We start from the raw sequence: 24,733 nt of genomic DNA, 5'->3' as shown, positions 1-24,733 counted from the left end.
CAAAATATTGCGCTTAAAACGGGCACGTTTTTTTATCCAATAATGAAATAGCGTCCCCATAGATTCAAGAGGTTACTTAAAAGGTAATTTACCACCAGTGCAGTCTCAGTGCTATGATGGTGTCTAAAACCAGACTGAAGCATTTCGTATACATTGTTTGTCTTCAGGAAGGCAGTGAGTTGCTGCTCAGCAGCTTTTTCAAAAATGTTTGAGAGGAATGGAAGATTTGATATATGCCGATAGTTTTTTATATTTTCTGGGTCAAGGTTTGGCTTTTTCAAGAAAGGCTTTATTACTGCCACTTTTAGTGAGTTTGGTACACATCCGGTGGATATGTTCAACAAGCACAGGAAGCAGCTCTTTCAGTAGTTTAGTTGGAATAGGGTGGACCCTATGCAGCTTGAAGGTTTAGAGGCCATGATTATTTTCATCATTGTGTCAATAGATATAGTACTAAAACACTTGAGTGTCTCTCTTAATCCTAGGCCCTAGCAGAGTTGTGCAGACTCAGGACAACTGAGCTTTGGAGGAATACGCAGATTTAAAGGAGAGTCTGTAATTTGCTTTCTAATGATCAATATCTTTTCCTCAAAGAAGTTCATGAATTTATTACTGCTGAAGTGAAAGCCATCCTCACTTGGGGAATGCTGCTTTTTAGTTAGCTTTGCGACAGTATCAAAAATAAATGTCGGATTGTTCCTATTTTTCCAACTTAACTGAGGAAAATAAGATGATCGAGCAGCCGTGAGGGCTCTTCGATACTGCACGGTACTGTCTTTCCAAGCTAGTCGGAAGACTTCCAGTTTGGTGTGGCGCCATTTCCGTTCCAATTTTCTGGAAGCTTGCTTCAGAGCTCGGGTATTTTCTGTATACCAGGGAGCTAGTTTCTTATGACAAATGTTTTTAGTTTCTAGGGGTGCAACTGCATCTAGGGTATTCCGCAAGGTTAAATTGAGTTCCTCAGTTAGGTGGTTAACTGATTTTTGTCCTCTGACGTCCTGGGTAGGCAGAGTGAGTCTGGAAGGGCATCAAGGAATCTTTGTTGTCTGAGAATTTATAGCACGACTTTTGATGCTCCTTGGTTGGGGTCTGAGCAGATTATTTGTTGCGATTGCAAACATAATAAAATGGTGGTCCGATAGTCCAGGATTATGAGGAAAAACATTAAGATTCACAACATTTATTCCATGGGACAAAACTAGGTCCAGAGTATGACTGTGACAGTGAGTAGGTCCAGAGACAAGTTGGACAGAACCCACTGAGTAGATGATGTCTCCGAAAGCCTTTTGGAGTGGGTCTGTGGACTTTTCCATGTGAATATTAAAATCACCAAAAATTAGAATATTATCTGCTATGACTACAAGGTCTGATAGGAATTCAGGGAACTCAGTGAGGAACACTGTATATGGCCCAGGAGGCCTGTAAACAGTAGCTATAAAAAGTGATTGAGTAGGCTGCATAGATTTCATGACTAGAAGCTCAAAAGACGAAAACAGCTCTTGGTCACCCACATCATAGTTTCGCTCCACCGGGCTGAGCATCGAAAAGAAGGCACAGGGGCGGAGCTTTGTTGGCGTACCCTTCTATCCCAGCCTCGGACGGATCCACCTCTACTATGAACACCAAAGAGGGATCCGGATGGGCCAGCACGGGAGCCGAGGTAAACAGAGCCTTCAGGTGACCAAAAGCCCTGGCCGCCCTTAAACCTCCGGTAGTAGTTGGCAAACCCTAAGAACTGCTGCACCTCCTTTACCGTGGTTGGAGTCGGCCAATTACGCACGGCTGAAATGCGGTCATTTTCCATTCTCCACCACTGACTCCGACAGGCGGTACCCTAGGAAGGAGACTGATTGTTGGAAGAACAGACATTTCTCAGCCTTGATGTACAGGTCATGCTCCAACAGTCGACCAAGCACCTTGCGCACCAGGGACACGTGTTCGGCGCGTGTAGCGGAGTAAATCAGAATGTCATCTATATACACCACTACACCCTGCCTGTGCAGGTCCCTGAAAATCTCATCAACAAAGGATTGGAAGACTGATGGAGCATTCATCAACCGTACGGCATGGCAAGGTACTCATAGGGCCCAGAGGTGGTACTAAATGCAGTCTTCCACTCATCTCCCTCCCGGATACGCACCAGGTTGTAAGCCCTCCTGAGATCCAATTTGGTGAAGAAGCGCACTCCGTGCATTGACTCTGTCACACTGGCTATGAGAGGCAGTGGGTAACTGTACTTCACCGTGATCTGATTTATACCTCTATAGTTAATACACAGGCGTAAACCTCCATCCTTCTTCACAAAAAAGAAACCAGAGGAGGCGGGTGAAGTGGAAGGCCGAATGTACCCCTGCCCCAGAGATTCTGAGACATGTTTCCATAGCCGCAGTCTACTCCTGTGACAGGGGATACAAGTGACTCCTGGGAAGTGCTGCGTCTACCAGGAGATTTATCGCACAATCCCCCCCGTCGATGGGGTGGTAATTGAGTCGCCTTCTTCTTACAGAAGGCGAGAGCCAAATCGGCATATTCAGGGGGGAAGTGCATGGCGGAGACCTGGTTTGGACTCTCCACCTTAGTGGCACCTAAGGAAACACCTACACAACTCCCTGAGCACTGACGTGACTATCCCTTGAGACCCTCCTGCGTTATCATACATAGTGGAGCTGTGACCTCCCTAATCAGCTCCGACCCTAAAGGATGACTATCTAAGGCATGTACAGGGAAGGGCACAACAATAGGAACAATAGGGATCCCTAAACTAAGTACAAATGAACGGTCAATTAAGTTCCCAGCTGCGCCTGAATCTACTAGCGCCTTATGCTGGGAATGCGGGGAAAACTCTGGATATTCTATACATACACACACGTGTGCAACAGGAAGCTCTGGGTGAGTCTGGTGCCTACTCACCCTGCCTGCTGCCTCGACTCCCTGGGGAACCTCCCCAGCATCGACCAGCAGTGTGCCCTCTGCGGCCACATGTGGTGCAGGAAATGCCCCCCCCCTCCGGTCACCCTCAGAGCAGCACCTCCGACCTCCATAGGTGTAGGGTTGGAGGTGCTGCGGGATGGAATGGACGGGCCCCGATCCGGATGTCCGTGGGTGGCCAACAGGTTATCCAGCCGGGTTTGGATAAATCCACCAGCTGGTCGAGGGTGTCCCTGCATGCCAGCTCCTGACGAACGTCCTCACGTAGACTACATCGGTAATGGTCGATCAGGGCCCTTTCATTCCATCCCTCAACCCCTGTCGAAGATGGAACAACCGTTCCCCTGCCGCTCTCCCCTCAGGTGGATGATCGAATACCGCCCGGAAACGGAGGGTGAAATTCTCATAGTGGACCAACGCTGCGCCTTCTCTCCCCCATACAGCGTTGGCCCACTCAAGTGCTTTCCCCGACAAACAGGAGATGAGGGCGGACACGCTCTCGTGTCCCGAGGGAGCCGTCCGATCATATGCCCTCGGGAGCGAGAGCCGAATCCCACTGGGTTCAAGTGACGGAGGAGTGGACAGCGGCGTGGGTTGGGGTGAAGTGGATGGGGGTGTGGGAAAACCCCCTTTCTCCCATCGCTCCATGGTGTGCAGCACGCGATCCATGGCTGTGCCAAGATTTTGGCGCATCGTCGAGTGCTGCTGGACCCGCTCCTCCACTGGTAAAGGAGGACTGGGTGTACCTGCTGACTCCACATCGTGGTGCGTGTTTCTGTCAAGTGTCAGTGTGCAGCAGGTAGGACGGAGTCAGGCACAGGACACAGAACTGAGTAAAAACCTACCTTACTCGAAACAATCACAAACTAATTCCATACAGGGAATATTATTCCAGCTCGACACAAAAGAGCGACCACTTAACAAAGAACAAACATGCACAAAACCATGTGGGAACCAGAGGGTTAAATAGGGAATAAATTATAACATAATGGAAACCAGGTGTGTACAATCAAGACAAAACAAATGGAAAAAGAAACGTAGATCAGTGGCGGCTAGAAAGCCGGTGACGTCATCCACAGAATGCAGCCTGAACAAGGAGAGGCACCAACTTCGGCGGAAGTCGTGACATAAAAAATGTTTTTGTTCAACTAACACTTGGACAGAAAAGTTGAGTAAACCAAAAAAAGCCTGTGGAAGAAGTTACTTAATAATAATGAGATGAAACAACAACCAAACATTTTTTACAGTGTACTTTATGTTTGACTACTGGTCATATCTCGATTTCCCACTGATATAACAATTTTGTATTTATGTCATTGTAGCCCAGGCAGTTAAAATGAGAGTGTCGGAGACCCAGGTGAACATGTTGAAGAGAGAATGAAGTATAAAAACAGTAATAGTTTCCTGTTGTTGTACTGGGTGTTCTTGCTTGATACTGAAGAATAAGGTGTTATGAATAACCCCCATAATGTTTTTACATATTAAAATGGCTGCAGATCCGAGTTATTCTATAACAAGTGCAGGACATTAAGCAGTAGAACATTTTAGGTGCTGGTTCTAACCTCCGGTGAGCTCTTGCCCAAGTCAAGCACTGACATTTATATCTCAAAATCAATTATGTCATCACTAAAGAAAAACCTAAAGACCCAGGTGGACATGCTGAAGATAGAGAATGAAGGAGCAATTTTCTAAATAAAGTCATTCTTTCCCTTTATGAGGTATTGAATTATTCATAATGAATAATTTAACCAAATGCAGATGTTAAAATGTTGCTAATTAGAATGGCTAGCTTGTGTTGATTATGTTAAAAAAAAAAATCTGCATAGTAATGATATGCTGATAATTATGAGTGCTTTATGAGTGACTACACATGCCCAATGGAATATCCCCTATATGTACTGCCCAGTGAAAATGAAAAGATTGTTTAAAGATTCCACTTCATTTTGAACTGTGCATATGATAAAGAGATGATAAAGGAGCACACTGTAAAGACAAGATGGCAGAGGGGTTTAGGTATATATCCCCAGCTAAATCTGCATTGATGAAGCCATGTCTGCATATAGCTCTATGGTATATATATATCTATGGTCATGTGTGTCAGAGGCAGTCTGGAGCAACAGCTCTGCTCTGTGTGGTCAGTCATTAGGAAGTCATTCAGGATAAGGTGGTACAGTCTGTTTTTCAAAAGTTATGTGGATTTTGCCTATCAGTTAGGATTAAATGCATATAAATAGAATTAGTAGAATGGGGACTCCTGTTCTATTCATTCTAATTCTATTAAATTAATACAATCAGATAGGCGAAATCCAGAAAGATATATTTTGAAAAACTGGGCCCAGAGATGTGTTGGCACAGCAGATTAATCACTTATTCTAACATAATGTCTTTATTACCTCAACATTGATAAACTCTTTGTTTCTCTTTGTTTCTCATGTGTATCACTGACTGAACTCTGCATGTGATTCTGAGTCCTAATCTTCATAGCTAAGTATTAATACACTGTGCGTTCCAAGAGTCAAATGATATACCACTATTTCCTTTTTCTCTCTGCTTCCTTAATAAAACAATGGATCAAGTTGTACATTTCACAGACAAACAACATGTCAGCAAATCAATTATGTAATTTGTATAATTTTAACATTCATTAACAGTCATTTGTTGTTGAAGAGAAAAAACAAGAAAATGTCAATCCTTGTAAAAAAGGAAGAATAATGTTTGCTTCTGCCCCCATCTCAACTGAATCTATGCATCAAGTACTTCATAGACATGGAAACAACTGCTTTATTTAATTCAATCAATTTAATTGAAAACGTTTAATTTTCAATCAATTTAAATGTACTTTGTTTAGGCTATCATATCATACTATAGTGTGAGGATTATTACCTGATGTGTTGTTTTGGCACAACTGACATCAAATCATTAAACCAGTTGAGGATCATCTCTCACTTTCTCATGTAACCCTACTTCCGCCAGATGACACATCGTTTGTCAAATGAAGTAAGAAATAATAGCGCCATCCGGCGGCACTGGTGATTTTTTTTCTCACGTTTTGCACTGTACAGTTCACTTAGAGATAGCCCTCTCTAGTTCAAGGTAGAGTGGATAATACCGGATATTTATAAGGCCCGAGGGGCAGTGGTATATTGTCAATATAGCACGGCTAAGGGCTGTTCTTATCAACGATGCAATGCGGAGTGCCTGGATACAGCCATTAGCCGTGGTATATGGGTCATATACTACAAACCCCAGAGGTGCCTTATTGCTATTATAAACTGGTTACAAACGTAATTAAAACAGTACAAATATTTTTTGGGTCATACCTATGGTATACGGTCTGATATACCACGGCTTTCAGCCAATCAGCATTTGGGCTCAAACCACTCAGTTTTTATTACTAGGGTCCGTGTTACATTTCCCTCCACCTTGGCTGTGGTCAGGTGGGGAGATGATCATCTGATCCTGGATCTGGGTCTAGAAGCATCCTGTCTGGAGCCTATGGTTGTTTTTTATTTTTCGTTATTTCTGTTATATATTTTTAAATGTTTTTATTTGTTATTAAACAACAAATATAATACAAAATATGCAAACATATTTTACAAAACATCCTCTGGTTCACGTACCCGACCGTGTTCCGTTTATGTATACGTCACGCCCCTCCCATGATCTGTCAGATTCAAGATGGCTGCTGGGGACTACAGCGGTAGGCCTCCCTCCCTACATTTCTCCTGCCCAGGGCCTTTGGGAAATGGCCAGCCCAGCAACAGTGGTTATTCAATGCCTACGTCCAACGGTGGGTCCACTGGTGCGACCGGAGGGGTTCAGGGGCCTGCAAGGCGCCCCAACCCGCAGTCGGGGCCTGGCGGAGGCGAAAGCGCCGGTGTTGCAGCTGGAACTCAACCGACTGTGCAGAACTCGATTCAGCAAGCGTCAGCTCAAAGCGCTGCGGCAAGGGGGGCCTCCGGAGCAACGGCTGCGAGTGTACCAGGAACCCATTCCTCACTGTCGTCAGCACCACCGGCCGCTGATGTTTTGGTTTACCGGGAGCCCGTGTACAACTGGCAGGCGACGAAAAGCACCGTAAAGGAACGGTTTGCTTTCCTGTTTAATAACGAGGTTTTGAGTGACGTTCATTTTCTGGTGGGGAAAGGTATGGGAGTGCAACGAATACCCGCACACAGGTAAGCACGAACGTGCATTTCCTTATTACTATAGTTTGTCTACTAAGGATGGTTAGTAGAAGAAAGTAAAGAAAATCGTCTAATTGACATGTTTATTAATCCAAGCGAGTTTAATGCATCATGTTAGTGGTGAAAAGCATTGTTTTGATTTGATGATGGCTTTGGTTTTGGTTAGATTCGTTCTCGCTGTGGGCAGCGCAGTCTTCGATGCCATGTTCAACGGGGGTATGGCGACCACCTCAACGGAAATCGATTTGCCAGATGTCGAACCTGCAGCCTTTCTGGCATTACTGAAGTAAGAAGTACTTCCTGGTTTAGAGACGTTACAATCATAATAGCGCAAATGGTCCCATCCAAGGTATTGGACAGTTTATGGCCAGAACCCAGGTTATCTGTTCCACCAAAGACTGTTAAAGCCAATTAATGCTAAATCTGACAATGTGGTCTGAGGGTGTGATGCAATTGCTAAGCCTCTGGAGGTATGCAGACGCCATCTCAAACTCTCTACCACATTGCTGTGCGCCTCAAAGTTGTATAGCCCCATATTGACATGATTGGTTGATGGTAGGTAGGGGCGGTACATCCTGTATTAACACACTCGCTTCCTTGACAACTTCCTTCACAATAGCTCTGCTAAGCGCAATAAGTATGAAAGCCCTGATGTCTGTGGAGGCTGAATCACAGTAAATGTTGCATGGCCACTTCAGATGGTGGATTGACCACGCAGGGCCTTTAATGCTTCCAACACACTGACAGCGGCGTTGCAGCATCATCTGGAAATGTATGCAACAAAAGTTCAACATTCACCTTCTGCTACCATTTCTGTCAAACCGTCTCCAGTTTGACACATATGTTCGATGAATCTACACCAAACGCACTGCAACTGCCTCTGCTACGCAATGCAAACGCGGCGTTTTCATTGGAAATGAATGTAATTGTGGTGTACCAAAATGCAATGATGCTGTTTGTGTGTTCAAAGTGTATGTCCTCTAAAGGCCACATGTCCGCATGGTGACATTTTTTTTCTCAAGGCCAGCTGAAGTTCGAGCGCCGAAGTATACGCCCATTCGTCTGTGATTGGTTAACGGTCAGAATTCTTTAATAAAGTCTTTGTTGTTCAACAAGAGACGAGTCGTTATAATGAACCTTTTTCCCCCCATTGAGAAATACTGCACCAAACATTCTAACTAGATGTACAATTGTGAGTCTAAGATCTCCTCTGCAAAAACATCTAATTAATTACAGATTTATTGCGTTAGATTAATTCAGACTGTTTTGAGGAAGTGTATACTATCTATGGTGTCTCAAAATGGACAAACGGTACTATTGCTGCCTTTCTCTCATTTCTTAAACAAAGGTCTTTTTAAGGGAGTATGCACACTCTTTCGCCTAGCCGACTTCCGCCAGCCGAACTGAAGCAAGACACGCTAACGCACACACAGGCTAGCACACGCACTCTACACACACGTACATTGTAATATTGTTGTATGGTGGTATTATACATTCTGTATTGTAGATATGTAGTGGTGTTATATGATTTAATGTTTTGTTTTATGTGTGATGTGTCGTAATGTGTATGTACCCCAGGATCCCTAGTAAATACAACATACTGACGCTTTAAGATTAAAGGTCCCCTGCTATCAGTAATCTAATCTTGTCCCCTCCAGGTTCCTGTACTCTGATGAGGTCCAAATAGGGCCTGAGACGGTGATGACCACTCTGTACACAGCTAAGAAGTATGCAGTGCCAGCCTTGGAGGCCCACTGTGTGGAATTCCTCAAGAAGAACCTGCGGGCAGACAATGCCTTCATGCTGCTCACTCAGGTCAGCTACTATTGTACTGTCTGTCTGGGATACATTCTCTAAACAAGTCAACCAGTGACTGATTGGGTGGCCTGACCCAGTATCAAAATAACTCTGGTACAGTTTGTCTGAACATCTCAAATCAATAGGTCAGTTCCAAAACAGGAGTTGCAAAGGTTCTTGGTCAGTTCATGTTAAGTAAACTACTGTTTACTGTGGGTCTGATCGATGTGTGTGTTTCAGGCTCGACTTTTCGATGAGCCCCAGCTTGCCAGCTTGTGTCTAGAGAACATCGACAAGAATACCGGAGATGCGCTCGCAGCTGAGGGTTTCACTGACATAGATCTGGGTATTGTAGTTCACTTTGGGTTTTGTAGTTCACTCTACATATGGTAATGCATTCTTGAAATGCACATGGCAATGTTTGTATCTCATGATGACTGCTCCCTCCCTCCTCTCCTTTTCACTCTTTCCCCTTCTATGTCTTCCGTTCCTTCCCTCTCTGTCTTCTCTCTTTCCCTCTCTTGTCTACTCCCTCCATCTTTCTACCCTCTCTCAGATACTTTAGTGGCTGTGCTGGAGCGGGACACTCTGGGGGTGAGGGAGGTGCGTTTATTTGTTGCGGCGGTACGCTGGTCAGAGGCAGAGGCCCACCGGCAGCAGCTACAGCCCACCCCAGAGAACAAACGCAGGGTCCTGGCCAAGGCCCTCGCCCTCATCCGCTTCCCACTCATGACTATCGAGGAGTTTGCCGCAGGTAGCGCACACACACACACACAGTGACAGTCAGTCATTTTTGCACACTGTATGTCTCTCTCACGATCTCAGTCTCCCTCACTCTGACATGTCTTCCTATCCCTGCTGTGTCTCCACCCAGGACCGGCCCAGTCCAGTATCCTGACAGACAGTGAGGTGGTGAGTCTGTTCCTTCACTTCACTGTGAACCCAAAGCCCCGCGTAGAGTTCATCGACCGGCCTCGCTGCTGCCTACGGGGGAAGGAGTGCAGCATCACGCGCTTCGGACAGGTGGAGAGCCGCTGGGGCTACAGTGGGACCAGTGACCGTATACGGTGAGAACACGCACAGATCAAATTAACCTTGTGTGTGTGTGATAGGTAATATCAGAAATATTTCCTGAGGACATAATCTATCCCTCTTATCCCCTCCTCTCCTCTCAGGTTTTCAGTGAACAGGAGGATCTTCGTGGTGGGCTTTGGCCTCTACGGCTCCATACACGGCCCCACAGACTACCAAGTCAACATCCAGGCACTGCCCACCTTAACTAACCAAATCAGTCAATCAATCATATTTGATTTATATAGACAGAATACATTGGAACAAAGACTCCCTTCCCTCTCTGGTATTTGTCTCTCCTAAATCATTGATGACAATATATACGTTCCTGTGGATAGATATATATTAGCAGTGTGTTGGTGTAGAATGTGTGACCATTGCGTCCCAAGTGGCACCCTAATCCCATTATAGTGCACAACTTTTGATCAGGACCAATGGGGCTCTGCTCCATTATAATGGGAATATGGGACCAGGGAGATTGTTTCTGTAACGTTTCCCTCTCTCATCCCAGATCATTCACACAGATAGTAACACAGTGCTGGGTCAGAACGACACAGGCTTCAGCTGTGATGGCTCATCCAACACCTTCAGAGTCATGTTCAAGGAGCCGGTGGAGATCCTACCCAACGTCAACTACACAGCCTGCGCCACACTCAAGGTACAGGCTTACTGTACATGTTTTGATTGGTGGGGTCCTGTTCTGGCTGTGTAACCAGTGATTCCCTCTTCAATCTTTCTCAGGGTCCTGACTCTCACTATGGGACCAAGGGAATGCGTAAGGTGACTCACGAGTCGTCCTCCACTGGCACCAAGACATGCTTCACCTTCTGCTACGCTGCGGGCAACAACAACGGCACCTCAGTAGAAGACGGACAGATTCCCGAAGTCATCTTCTACACCTAGTCCTCACGATCACTGGACTGCTGAGAGACTCTGGCCCTGTTTGAATATGTAACAAATGCCCCCGTGGCCCTTAATCTGATTGTGGAAGCCGCACGCCAGTGGTGAAGGAGGCATCAATAATTGGAGCATGGTTTTCTCTCAACTCCCACTGACCATGGAGGGGTGTCAGCTTGTTTTACTTTGACAACTGTTTTGTCTGCTGAGAGAGAACTGGTCAGAACTATTGACTAACTTGGGAAAGCTTGCCATGTATTTACAGAACCACCCCTTGTATGGTCTGTCTGTAGCTAAAAGCATGTGGGAGTGAGATGCGTCCAGCTACGCCAATGTACATATGAACATACTGTTACACTACCAATTAGGATCCATCTGCTTGATCAGTGACCCGCATGTGACACTAACAAAACGGGAAATAATAGGTCTCCATATTCAAGATTGTTAAAGTACAAGGTTTAAAATGAGGATAAGACTTCTCTAAACTGTTATATTAAAATGTCTGCTCTTGAACAGGGCAGTCTTAAGTCGAGACTGATATTCACCATTGCAAGATGTTGGCAATTAACAATTTCATCTTGAGATGGGCTTAAATGTTCTGGTCCTTGGAAAACAGCCCCATCGAAGAGCCACCATAGATATTAGGTACTTTACGGTAAAAGCATCTTTATTTCGCAGTGCCATGCACACCTTGAGCAAGGGTGTAAATAATTATGGACCAGTCATTTTAATGTACTGAAGCATTACAGCTTCAGCCTGAGTAGGACATGCAGACCCTGGGAAGAAGCACTCATTTAAAGGCAATCAGACTGAATTGATAGTGTGTAGAACACCACTGGTCTTGGACGTATACAGGGAACTTTACAGAAATAGTTACTGGCACATTAAGGATTGTATAAAATAAAATTACCTTCAGTTGAACCAAAATTACCATTTATATACTTACAATCCTCTGGCTGTCCTCATCAACCCATAATCACTAGTTACCAGTTTCTTAATTTCAAACCATAAGCCAATAACGACATCCACGCCATGTACAATTTCTATTCATCTTTATTATTGACATTTCCCATCCTTGGATTCATGTCACCAGGTTTCCATTTAGGCAAGCGCTACTGCGCACAGTGCACTGTACAGTCCCATCCCTCACTCGTACAATGGAGGAATAGAAGGGGGGGGAAAAAGGTCAGAGAACCACTAACTTCCAAACCAAGCCCTAGTCCCTTCCCCTGGGCACTGTGTACATCTGAAAGGGTCGGATAGGTATACCATAAGCAATATGCCAATAGCGTCACGTTACCCTCCGATAGGCTAGGTGAAATCTTCCACATATTGCGTATGCCTACCCAATCATTATCAATCTACACAAGTGGGGTGGGGGTTGTAGTGGCTAGGGGGAACCAGGACAACATTTACAATTTGTCCAGGTAGTTGTCTAAGGCCGGGATGCCCTCTTTCAGCCCCTTGCGTTTCCTGGTCTCGGCCACCACAACGGCAGTCTTGGTGGTGGGGTCCTGGGGATCTCCCTGGAGGATCTGCCAGTGGTCAAACACACACTGGGGGAAGGCCTGGCCGCCCGTGTTGGAGCGCAGGTCAGCGGTGAACCCTGGGGGCGGGGGACAGGGAACAGGACAGTTAACGTTTGAGGTCTTTCTGCCATTCTTATCTGACATTACCTATCAGATAAGAATAACTTCTGCACGATTGAATTTCAGTCCATTTGAAATGTACACGGAAACGCCAATTCTCTTAACGCGTGTCCCTGGTAAGCGCCAGATTGAGTTAACACTCACCAAATGACTCGTTGACAGGCAGGTAGGCCTTGACGATGAACATGGGTGTGCCCATCACCTGGGACTCCTCGAACACATGTCCTCGCTTCCTGTTCAGCACGCCGTAGATCCCACCCACTACCTGCTCTGGGCACTGCAGAGGCCAGAAACGCATTATTCAGAAAAATCAGTTGATCAAATAGACCCCTTTAGACTAGCATACAAATCAATGTAAGAAAGCAGTCAGGTTAGTGGCAAAGTAGTTACACACCTGGATCTCCACTAGGTAGACCGGCTCCATGAGTCGTGGCTGGGCGGTGAGCTGGCAGGCATACAGCACTCTGCGGGCCGTGGGGATGATCTGTCCACCACCGCGGTGAATTGCATCTGTGTGCAGGGTCACGTCGTGGATGTCGAAGCGGACTGCACGCATGTTTTCCTCGCACAACACACCCTGTAGGAGGGTGGAAGGAACTGCATGTCACAACTTGGGACAAAAATGACTAAGTAAACTTGGTACCTGCAGCATGGCCTACAGTGGAGATTCTAACCTAATTACACACAAACTGAAGACATGAATGTAGATTTAAACTACAATGCTTTGATGAGCCTTTGCAAGGAAAATGATTAATGATGCAGCAGTTGGTCATTAAGCGCAACGCAAACCCACCTCCTTGACAGCCCACTGGAAGCCAGCCACAACGCTGTCCTTGATCTCGTTCAGGTACTGGACTCCCTTGGTCACGTCCATCAGCAGGTTGGGTCCAGTACCGTCGGGGCCGAAGCACCAGATCTTACGGGCCTCTGACACGTCCCACTCGTACTTGTCAGCCAGGAAACGGGCGCGGATTTTCAGCTCCTGTCGAGGGCTGACGTCCCCCTTCTCGATGTCCTCGGCCAGGCCGTCGGGGAAGGGTTTAGCCCGCATGTACAGACGGTTGTGCTTGTTAGGGGACTTGGACAGACACATCACTTCAGACTCCTCAGACACAGTCTCCCTGTAGGACACCACTGGATCAGATTTCTGTAAGGGTGAGGAGTTGTGACTCAGGTTAGGACAGCAAGTTAGTCCACAGATATCTCCACGACTGTCGTCTTGAGAAAGCAACAGAGCAAAGACATGTAGATTCTGTCAGTGGAACACAAAATCACCTCCGTAGTGCACCATTGCTTTCTCCAAGTACATTACAGTCTCCTCCTTGAGTACAATCTTGTTCCCTATGCCTCCCCCTCCCTCACCTTCAGGGGAATGCCGGCGTGGTCCTCCTCCAGATCCTTGAGACAGATCTCCAGATGAAGCTCTCCGGCCCCGGCGATGATGTGCTCGCCAGACTCCTCGATGATACACTGCACCATGGGGTCAGACTTGGCCAGACGCTTCAGTCCCTCCACCAGCTTGGGCAGGTCAGCAGGGTTCTTGGCCTCCACAGCCACCCTCACCACAGGGCTGACACTGAACTTCATCACACGCATGTTGTGGGCCTGTTGGACAAACGTATACGACGTAAGAAATATGCATCCATTGTCTGTTTAAAATGGCAACCCATTCCCTAGACCGTGCACTACTTTTGACCAGAGCGCTCCAGTCATGTCAAAGCCATCTTGAGTTTTGCTATAGTAAAACATGAGCTGTACAACCCACCTGTTCAAATGTGGTGATGGTCCCAGTCTTAATCAGATACTGGTCAACTCCAACCAGACCAACAATGTTCCCACATGGTACATCCTCAATGGGCTCCACGTAACGCCCCATCATCAGAATGGTCCTATAGTGGTAGAAAGAGACACATGGGAGAGGGATGAAGAGGGGTTAGAGAATACATTTAAAAATGCATTTTAAAAAGTTTTGAAGTCAAACGCATCTGCTGCGCTAAAACACACCTCTGGATGGGCTTGACGTAGAGATCTTCTTTCTTCCCCGGGGTGAAGTTTGGTCCCATGATGCGCACCTTCAAGCCGGTGGACACACAGCCAGAGAACACACGGCCAAAGGCATAGAAGCGACCCTTATCTGTGGTGGGCACCATCTTAGATATGTACATCATCAGGGGAGCCTTGGGGTCGCAGTTCTTGATACCTGAGAAGATGTTAAATCAGGATTATGATACCAGACTTTATATCAACTAGGAAATGTGATGTCTAACCCTTTGCTAGTTGACATGGACAGTTACTTTATTTTGGATGTTGTGTGAGACGTCAAAGCGCCAAGTGTGTCTTGGTGTGTAAACTGTGGGCTGGCTGAAGTTAAGCGCCCTCACCCATGGCGGCCTCGTCGTCTCCTGGTCCCTCGTAGAGCAGCTCACAGCGGTACTTCTGGGCGGTGACAGGGGAGGGCAGGTGGATGGTGATCATCTGGAGCAGGGCTTCGCCGGCCGGGAGCCAGCGACGCATCACCGCCTTCAACAGGGGCTTGCCCTCCTTCTCCTTGTCCTCAGAGTCCAGCTTGATGTCCAGCTTCTCTATCAGCTTGGCTGTCTCATCCTTCTTGAAGTTCATGATGGCATCAAATACCTGGAGGGAGGAAGGGAGAAGTTGCTTACCATAAAAATATGTACATTTTATTGGTCAATGAATTACATATAATCAATTCATGTTAAGCAATTTAACTAGTAAAATAAAAAATAATTGATCAACAGTTGGGGGGAAGGTCACCTTGAAGATGGGGTCCAGGACCAGCTGAGAGAAGGTACGGGGCAGCTTCTTACCGTCAGGGCCAAGGTTCGACTTACTGAACTTCCCAGTGGCTGGGTCAAAAAACCTACCAGGTGAACATCACACATGTTTAACATTCACATTGACAGTTGTCATCTAGTAGACGCTCTTACAGAGAGCGGTGCACATTTCAAAAGTGCATTCAACCCAAGTTGCAACCAGGGTAGAGGTCCATTCCAATTGAAATTAATTTAGTCATTTGAATTTAACACATGGAATAACTTGAAATAAATAACTGATCCTTTTCAGGTTTGAGAAAATACCCACCCTTTCAATAATTAAACCTTTCATTTTACTTTACTTCCTGAATTGACTGACTAATTCGAATGGACCTAGACCCCATTTGCAAACAAAACCTTTTGGTAAAACTGTCTTCAAAATTAGCTGCCATCTGCAAAACCAGTGCTATTAAGAGTCAAGGAAAAAAGACAAGTGCAACAGTTAACTTCATGTCACTACGACAGCCAGGAACTCGCAAGCATTTACATATAGTAGGTTACAATCAGCCGTGACACGTAAACAGCCAGAAACAGGAATTATTTGCAACACGTCAGATTGTTTGCCAGCATAAGAGAAGAGTGCGCACCTGCAATTTAGGCTCCCAAATGGGTTTACTTTGTCTTCAACCCTTTGGTCTTCCTCAGGTCTCCATACAGAGAAAAACACTGTACATATGGGGCTGCCCGTGTCACGCCACATACCTGCAATCACTTTTCAATATTTCCACGCCCTCACCTGTGCACGTGTGATTGAGAAAGCGAGAGAACAGGCACACTTAATTTAATTTGTCCGAAGTGCCGGGGTAGGTGGAGTTGTCCCTTGGAACCATTTCATTGGTCCTAAGGTACAAGCACTGCCTAACCAGCACAACGGGCGTTTTTTTAAAATCAAGTGCGCCCAGAGGGAGAGAGAGAGAGAAAGTGCATTCCAGATACATTTAGTGCAGCTCTGTGGAAATAGAGTTACTAATTCACATTGTTGTGGTTCATGAGATGCTACACTTCTCCAGACAGCATATTTATCTATCTATAGATATCTGACAATCTGCACAGAGAATGTCTATCTGGAACACACCCAGAGTAAGTGTCTACCTGTAATTTCAACATAGTCTCACTTGTGCGCGCATCTTTCGGTCTGTCCATCTAAACGCTCATCTTGTTCCAGTACTGTCCGGATGAATATTCATCATGTCCTCACATCTTCTTACAGAATGTTTCTATGTACAGTAGTAGGTCATCGTGTGCATGTACCTCTCTCCCCACAGCTTCTTCATCATGTCCTCCACCTTCTTACACCTCTCCGCTGATCCCAGCTGGGTGTCTTTGCCAGCAGAAAACTTTGTCACGTACATCTCAGCAAACTGCTTTAGAGTGAAGGCCCAGCCGTGGAGGCCGGACCCAAACCCCACGGTACCAATCACAGGGTCAATCTGAGGGAAGACAATAGGGCCAGGTCTGTTATGTCAAACATGTCTCCCTATGAGGAGAGTTTAGGGGACTAGTCCCATTTACATCTGTAAGTTTAACTGGACATGGGTTTCTCCATTGCGGTGTAACAAGCATGTTAGACGTCCATTTAAACCACAGAACTTTTGACACAACCCGTGCCGGTCTCACCATGATGGCACCCATTGGTCCCGCTTCATCCTCTCCGTAGGTGGCGATGATTACGTTGACGTTCTCCACGATGCGCTGGAAGGTCTGGAACAGGTCCTCAGGCTCCAGCTGCAGCTCCAGCAGGGCCCGGTCCATCTTGTTCATCATCAGCACTGGCTTGATGCGCTCAGCAATGGCCTGCCTCAACACAGTCTCTGTCTGCACACACACACCTGACCATGGGAGAACGAGAAGCTGTTAGATGAACAAGTTAACTTACGAGTTACGAGCATTGGGCAAGTAACAGATTGCTGTTCGAATCCCGAGGCAGACTCAGCGAAAAATCTGCTGACATATCCCGGAGCAAGGTACTCAACCATAATTACTCCTGTAAGTCCTTCTGAATAAGAGCATACGCTAAATGACTAAAATTAACATGACAATCAAGAGTGGGAGAGGCGACTGGGAGAAAGAAACAGCAAGAGACCGAAGTACAGAAACAAGACCGTGAGTACCTGAGACGCAGTCGACCACCACCAGTGCGCCGTCGGTGACCCTAAGGGCAGCTGTGACCTCAGAGGAGAAGTCCACATGGCCCGGTGAGTCAATCAGGTTGATGAGGAAGCCAAGCCCATCCTTGGACTGCTTGATGAAAGCCATGTCGTTTTCCCCCAGCTCGTAGTACATCGAGATGGCCCTGAGAGGAGCAAGGGAGGGTAGAGAACAGGTGAATTATATATTTTAATGTGGTTGTTTGTCTGAAACCAAGCATCCCAGTCAGCTGTGAGATGCAGACAGGGATAGTAAAAAACTATCACTTTTTGGTTACACGAGGCCATGTGTAATGTCATCTTTAATGCCTCCACTATTATTCTACAATGTAGTAAAACAAAGACAAACCCCTAAGTAGGTGTCCCAACTTTTGACTGGTACTGTAGTTTATCTGAATAGTACATGTACAGCAATAGGATAGGCCTGGAATGGAATACCGTATATACCCATGAAGTGGGTAAAACAGTACGTTAACATTATGAAAGTGATCAGTGTTTCATGACTATGTACACAGGGCAGCAGACTAATGAACGTGAGAGCGTATGACAACCGATCATACAGCGATGGGAGTCAATAGATCACACGGAGGGGCAGCGCCCACTCTTCAAGTAAAATATATACATTTACTTTGTTCTTTTACATTTATTCTGGGGAAGGCCAACAATTTTAACTTCAAGAGCTTCACCCCCCAAGCAACACATACTCAAGATTTAAACAGGCACTCCTGGGTTGTATTCACTCACAATTAAATGGAGGCAACCAGACTGAAAGAGGGACTACCAAAGCTTTTCCAATAAGAAAGCTGTTTTTTTTGTTGTAAAACATTAAGCACCAGAAGGAACACGACCCTGTACTACTTACGTGGACTTGATGGTAATACAGCGCTCCTGCTCGTCTTTGCGAGTGTCTGTGAAGCGTGTCTCTCCGGCTCGGGACCCCGCGATGATCCCGGCTTTAGACACCAGGGAGTCGGTCAGCGTGGACTTGCCGTGGTCCACGTGAGCGATCACAGACATGTTACGGATGTTGGATTTCTTGTCCATGATGGCACGGATCTGGTCCACTGTAAAGTTCACCTGAGACAAAGATCCACATAATCAGAAAATGGTAAAAGAGAATTTGTTCCCAGTCTTGATAACTAAAATTAAATTTGGGGGCTTACCCCAACTCCCACTTAAGTCTCCAATTAACATCAGTGCACAACTAAGTGAAAAATCAAATCGATTCACTTTACATGTACGTGATTAAATGCATTTGACATTTCTTAACAGCAGCAACCCTGGTCAAACCCCTAAGAGCAATGAAATGCAACACAGAAAGAAATTTGCTATGATGGACTCACTGTCCTATAGAAACAAACATATTTGATAACCCCATCTAGCTAGATGAAAAAGGGATACAATGCATTGATGACCTAGCTCTTTTATAAGGCACATCAGAAAAGGGATGCTGATTTTTGCATTAGGCCTAGTCTTCTGTTCAAATGGGGTGAGGTAATATGTTATCCATCTTGGCTGGTGACATGACAGTAGCCTGCAGTAGTCTGACTGGAATTCAACACATAGCCAATTTAAAAAGGGAGGGACCACCAGCAGCCGATATGCCACTTATTTGACCAATAAAGAATAATCTGTTTTTAAATCTAGCTCTATTGGCAGCTGGCTTGATGACTCATGTATTCGTGGCAGTCCTTTTCTGTTGATAAAGGCGAAGAGATGATCCTTGACTTGAACGAGTCAGCGTTGGCGCATATGCCGCCCTAGACCCGAGTAGAGGCCTTTATGATATAAACGGTGACGCACGCTATTTGGGAACTGCCCATTTTGCACAACTGCATCACGCTGTACTTGCTGGCCTACATCTGAGCAATCCGACACATAACGACCTAACTAGAAGTCACGCCACCTTAGACCCAATAACTGACGTTTTACTGCCAGCTGGCCAATGTATACAACCAAATTGCGCGTTAGCCATCTAACGTTACACTAGAATTGACATATGGGCCAGTTTGCTACCATTACCAACGGTTTTGAATATCGATTTTGCCAATTACCCTTGTCAAACAGTGACTAGCTATAACGTTTGTGGTCAAAAACAAAGTATTACCCACAAAAAAATTAGAGCGGGTGATACCTAGAGCAGCGTTTCCCAAACTCGGTCGTCGACATCGGGACCCAAAGGTGTGTGTGTCTTGGTTTTTGCCCTAACACTATACAGCTGATTAAAATGTAAAAACGCTTGACGGTTAGGTAGTCTGCGGTTCTAGTACCATCTCGCAAAACCCAAAACGTGCACCCCTTAGGGTCCCGATGACTGATTTTTGGAAACCCTGGCCTAGAGTTAACTGGGCGGGCCCAGTTATAAAACAGACTTGAAACCCCCAAAGATGGTTAGTTTGATAGTAAAAACCAACAGACGTCTGCGTAAATTCAAACAGCCACCATATTCCTTAAACGAAATTGTAAGGAGAAAATTGGTACCTAAATGCATTATAATCTCATATGGGGCTTAATTTAGCTATGTCCGTCGCGGTTTTCTAAACATCGTCATGCAGTTCAAACAGGGAGCATCCATCTTGGGTGCCCCGGAGGCTGCTTCACCCGGCCCGGTTCCTTTCAACTGGTCACCGGCAATGTGGAAGGAGGTCGCCAACTCTTTACCCATGGACAACACTGAACCTCCGGTCCACCGAATCATAGCAAAACAATTCAAAATCAACTCACCATTTTGCCTGATGTTCGTAGATAAACTTTTGGTAAAATTAACACTGCGAATACACCGCCTTCCTCGTCCAAGGATAGGCAGGAAAGAGAACGCTTATGACACCTTACGCTGCTTTATATCACTTCACGTTCGGCTGCAATGTGGACTCAGGGGAAGACGTAACATAGTAAATTAAAATCTGGAAAAATCTTACCATTATTGTGAATATGTTATGTTTCGTATGATATGTATTAATCGATTTCGCATGATATGTTACGAATTAAGATTTGTACAATATGTTTGGAATTTCCCGAAACGTTTGATATGTTATGAACTCTAATTTGTCGTCGCTAATGCTAGGTGGCTAAAGCAAACATTGGCTGTGTTTACTATGTTACGTTTGGTCTATGAGACCAGGTTGTAGTTGATAAACGCGTGCGACGTGCTGTGACATAGGTATGGCATGCAATGCAAGCACGAATCCACAAGGAGGCAGGCAGTATTAGTCCAGAAATATTTTATCAAGCCACAGAATCTCATATTATTGAATGGAGCACAATATAAAGTATTGATTGCGTTGTAGATTGTAAAAATGGTCAACCCTCCGATCTTTAAAGATCGGTACCGACTGAAACCTGAAAGTATTTGAGAGGTACAGTTGAAGTCGGAAGTTTATATACACCTTAGCCAAATACATTTAAACTCAGTTTTTCACAATTCCTAACATTTTTTCACAGTAAAAATTCCCTGTCATAGGTCAGTTAGGATCACCACTTTATTTATAAAGCCCTTCTTACATCAGCTGATGTCACAAAATGCTGTACAGAAACTCAGCCTAAAACCTCAAACAGCAAGCAATGCAGGTGTAGAAACACAGTGGCTAGGAAAAACTCCCTAGAAAGGCCAAAACCTAGGAAGAAACCTAGAGAGGAACCAGGCCAAGAGGGGTGGCCAGTCCTCATAGCCTGGTGGAGATTATAACATAGCCTGGTGGAGATCTCCGGGTGGAGATTATAACAGAACATGGCCAAGATGTTCAAATGTTCATAGACGAACAGCAGGGTCAAATAATAATCACAGTGGTTGTCGAGGGTGCAACAGGTCAGCACCTCAGGAGTAAATGTCAGTTGGCTTATCATAGTCGATCATTCAGAGTATCCCTACCACTCCTGCGGTCTCTAGAGAGTTGAAAACAGCAGGTCTGGGACAAGTAGCACGTCCGGTGAGCAGGTCAAGGTTCCATAGCCGCAGGCAGAGCATATGAAACTGGAGCAGCAGCACATCCACATGGACAGCAAGGCGTCATCAGGCCAGGTAGTCCTGAGGTATGGTCCAAGGGCTCAGGTCCTCTGAGAGAGAGAGAAAGAAAGAGAAAGAAAAAGAGAGAGCATACTTAAATTCACACAGGACACCAGATAAGACAGGAGAAATACTCCAGATATAACAGACTGACCCTAGCCCTCCCGACACACACTACTGCAGCAAAAATACTGGAGGCTGAGACAGGAGGGGTCGGGAGACACTGTGGCCTCGTCCGACGATACCCCCGGACAGGGCCAAACAGACAGGATATAACCCCACCCACTTTGCCAAAGCATAAGTATCCCCCACACCACTAGAGGGATACCTTCAACCACCAACTTATCATCCTGAGACAAGGCCGGGTATAGCCCACAAAGATCTCCGCCACAGCACAACCCAAGGGAGGGCGCCAACCCGGACAGAAAGATCACGTCAGTGACTCAACCCACTCAAGTGACGCACCACTCCTAGGTACAGCATGGAAGAGCACCAGTAAGCCAGTGACTCAGCCCCTGTAATAGGGTTAGATGCAGAGAATCCCAGTGGAGAGAGGGGAACCAACCAGGCAGAGACAGCAAGGGAGGTTCGTTGCTCCATTGCCTTTCTGTTCACCTTCATACTCCTGGGCTAGACTGCACTCAATCATAGGACCTACTGAAGATATGAGTTTTCAATAAAGACTTAAAGGTTGAGACCGAGTCTGCATCTCTCACATGGGTAGGCAGACCATTCCATAAAAGTGGAGCTCTATAGGAGAAAGCCCTGCCTCCAGCTGTTTGCTTGGACATTCTAGGGACAGTAAGGAGGCCTGCATCTTGTGACCACAGCGTACGTGTAGGTATGTAAGGCAGGACCAAATGAGAAAGATAAGTAGGTGTAAGCCCATGTAATGCTTGTAGGTTAGCAGTAAAACCTTGAAATCAGCCATTGCCTTAACAGGAAGCCAAAGTAGAGAGGCTAGCACTGGAGTAATATGATCAAATGTTTTGGTTCTAGTCAAGATTCTGGCAGCCATGTTTAGCACTAACTGAAGTTTGTTTAGTGCTTTATCCGGGCAGCCGAAAAGTAGAGCCTTGCAGTAGTCTAACCTAGAAGTGACAAAAGCATGGATACATTTTTCTGCATCATTTTTGGACAGAAAGTTTCTGATTTTTGCAATATTACGTAGATGGAAAAAATACGTCCTTGAAACAGTCTTGATATGTTCTTCAAAAGAGAGATCAGGGTCCAGAGTAACGCCGAGGGCCTTCACAGTTTTATTGGAGACGACGAATGTCAAAATAATAGTGGAGAGAATTTTTTCAGCTTTGATTTCTTTCACCACATTCACAGTGGGTCAGAAGTTTACATACACTCAATTAGTATTAGGTCGCATTGCCTTTCAATTGTTTAACTTGGGTCAAACTTTTCAGATAGCCTTGCACAAGCTTCCCACAATAAGTTGGGGGAATTTTGGCCCATTCCTCCTGACAGGGCTGGTGTAACTGAGTCAGGTTTGTAGGCCTCCTTGCGCGCACATGCTTTTTCAGTTATGCCCACACATTTTCTATAGTACCGAGGTCAGGGCTTTGTGATGGCCACTCCAATACCTTGACTTTGTTGTCCTTAAACCATTTTGCCACAATTTTGGAAGCATGCTTGCGGTCACTGTCCATTTAGACGACCATTTGCGACCAAGCTTTAACTTCCTGACTGATGTTGCTTCAATATATCCAATTCATTTTCCTACCTCATGATGCCATCTATTTTGTGAAGTACACCAGTCCCTCCTTCAGAAAAGCACCCCCACAACATGATGCTGCCACCCCCGTGCTTCACAGTCGGGATGGTGTTCTTTGGTTTGCAAGCCTCCCCCTTTTTCCTCCAAACATAACAATGGTCATCATGGCCAAACAGTTCTATTTTTGATTCATCAGACCAGAGGACATTTCTCCAAAAAGTATGATCTTTGTCCCCATGTGCAGTTGCAAACTGTAGTCTGGCTTTTATGGCGGTTTTAGAGCAGTGGCTTCTTCCTTGCTGAGCGGCCTTTCAGGTTATGTCGATATTGGATTAGTTTTACTGTGGATATAGATACTTTTGTACCTGTTTCCTCCAGCATCTTCACAAGGTCCTTTGCTGTTCTTATGGGATTGAGTTGCACTTTTCGCATAAAATTATGTTCATCTCTAGGAAACAGGTGTTTCCTTCCTGAGCGGTATGACAGCTGCGTGGTCCCATGGTGTTTATACTTGCATACTATTGTTTGTACAGATGAACGTGGTACCTTCAGGTGTTTGGATATTGTTCCCAAGGATGAACCAGACTTGTGGAGGTCTACAATTTTTTTCTGAGGTCTTGGCTGATTTATTTGGATTTTCCCATGATGTTGAGCAAAGAGGCACTGAGTTTGAAGGTAGGCCTTGAAATACATCCACAGGTACACCTCCAATTGACTCAAATGATGTCAATTAGCCTATCAGAAGCTTCTAAAGCCAGCAATTTTCCAAGCTTTTTAAAGGCACAGTCAACTTAGTGTATGTAAACTCAGACCCACTGGAATACTGGTACAGTGCGTTACAAGTGAAATAATCTGTCTTTAAACAACTGTTTGAAAAATTACTTGTGTCCTAACCGACCTGCCAAAACTATAGTTTGTTAACAAGACATTTGTGGAGTGGTTGAAAAACAAGTTGATTATTGCACAACTCTAATCCATCTCCATCAACATCATTAATATGACAGCCCACTATCATAGCAGTAGAAGCTGAGGAGACAGCAGTACCTTCCGCTATTTTTGAACCATCTAACTGGGTCGGGTGTAGTATGCCTTCAACATGTTAACGTGGTACACACACGAGATTAGCGTTTTCTATCAGGAGTTTGAAGCACATAATCAGTTTCACTTAATTTATTTTCAATTAAATAAGGACCAGAGAATCGAGCTGACAGTGAAGATCCTGGAACAGGCAATAAAACCAGTACTTGGTCACCTGGCTGTAGTGGACGAGAAACAGCCTCTTTATCATAGTGTCTTTTCATACTCCTCTGTGAGGAAGACAGAGCTTCCTTTGCGAAAGCACAGGCTTGGTGTTGGAGCTCACGAAAGCGACTAATGTAGTCCAACACATTCTCATCACCCGCACACAACTCTTGGGACAAATACTGTTCTTTAAGGACTTTCATTGGTCCTCTCCCTGTGTGACCAAACACTAGTTCAGCCGGGCTGAACCCTAGG

The 24,733-nt window shown here is 45.5% G+C and overlaps 2 protein-coding genes across 3 annotated transcripts; one reads left to right on the top strand and one right to left on the bottom strand.

Moving 5' to 3' along the window:
• Nucleotides 1–6,433: 6,433 nt before the first annotated feature.
• On the top strand, nucleotides 6,434–11,412 carry btbd2b (BTB domain containing 2b). 2 transcript variants are annotated; one of them, XR_005052960.2, is made up of 9 exons: nucleotides 6,434–7,106; nucleotides 7,282–7,401; nucleotides 8,774–8,930; nucleotides 9,153–9,258; nucleotides 9,469–9,666; nucleotides 9,787–9,979; nucleotides 10,088–10,269; nucleotides 10,495–10,641; nucleotides 10,725–11,412. XR_005052960.2 is itself a non-coding variant. In XM_021613930.3 (9 exons), exons 1-9 carry the CDS (start codon nucleotides 6,607–6,609, stop codon nucleotides 10,884–10,886), a joined length of 1,671 nt encoding a protein of 556 aa, XP_021469605.1. In that variant the 5' UTR covers nucleotides 6,434–6,606; the 3' UTR covers nucleotides 10,887–11,412. The 2 variants fall into 2 exon arrangements, 1 of the variants encoding a protein (XP_021469605.1); XM_021613930.3 differs by having other exon boundaries at nucleotides 10,088–10,175.
• Nucleotides 11,413–11,915: 503 nt separating this feature from the next.
• LOC110530688 (elongation factor 2b) lies at nucleotides 11,916–20,323 on the bottom strand. Its single transcript, XM_021613929.3, has 14 exons — nucleotides 20,235–20,323; nucleotides 18,373–18,587; nucleotides 17,475–17,656; nucleotides 16,981–17,192; nucleotides 16,615–16,793; nucleotides 15,305–15,410; nucleotides 14,911–15,163; nucleotides 14,534–14,729; nucleotides 14,295–14,418; nucleotides 13,892–14,134; nucleotides 13,323–13,676; nucleotides 12,924–13,106; nucleotides 12,674–12,806; nucleotides 11,916–12,486 (listed from the first exon to the last, which is right to left on the bottom strand). Exons 1-14 carry the CDS (start codon nucleotides 20,235–20,237, stop codon nucleotides 12,293–12,295), a joined length of 2,577 nt encoding a protein of 858 aa, XP_021469604.1. The 5' UTR covers nucleotides 20,238–20,323; the 3' UTR covers nucleotides 11,916–12,292.
• Nucleotides 20,324–24,733: the final 4,410 nt, after the last annotated feature.

This window comes from Oncorhynchus mykiss, chromosome 8, assembly GCF_057628025.1.
Source record: "Oncorhynchus mykiss isolate SJ-2025 chromosome 8, ASM5762802v1, whole genome shotgun sequence".
NCBI classification, from domain to species: domain Eukaryota; kingdom Metazoa; phylum Chordata; class Actinopteri; order Salmoniformes; family Salmonidae; genus Oncorhynchus; species Oncorhynchus mykiss.
The sequence above is the reverse complement of the archived record's forward strand: the minus strand, read 5'-3'. Positions and strand labels throughout refer to the sequence as shown.

What these genes read in the sequence shown, in the direction of transcription:
- btbd2b (XM_021613930.3), top strand. Translation starts at nt 6,607, where the DNA reads ATGGCTGCTGGGGACTACAGCGGTAGGCCTCCCTCCCTACATTTCTCC. An exon ending in CCTTCATGCTGCTCACTCAG is followed by an intron (nt 8,931 to 9,152) that starts GTCAGCTACTAT and finishes TGTGTGTTTCAG; the next exon opens with GCTCGACTTTTCGATGAGCC. An exon ending in ACTACCAAGTCAACATCCAG is followed by an intron (nt 10,176 to 10,494) that starts GCACTGCCCACC and finishes CTCTCATCCCAG; the next exon opens with ATCATTCACACAGATAGTAA.
- LOC110530688 (XM_021613929.3), bottom strand. An exon ending in CCATCACCACATTTGAACAG is followed by an intron (nt 14,135 to 14,294) that starts GTGGGTTGTACA and finishes TTTGTCCAACAG; the next exon opens with GCCCACAACATGCGTGTGAT. An exon ending in GCCTGTCAACGAGTCATTTG is followed by an intron (nt 12,487 to 12,673) that starts GTGAGTGTTAAC and finishes CCCCGCCCCCAG; the next exon opens with GGTTCACCGCTGACCTGCGC.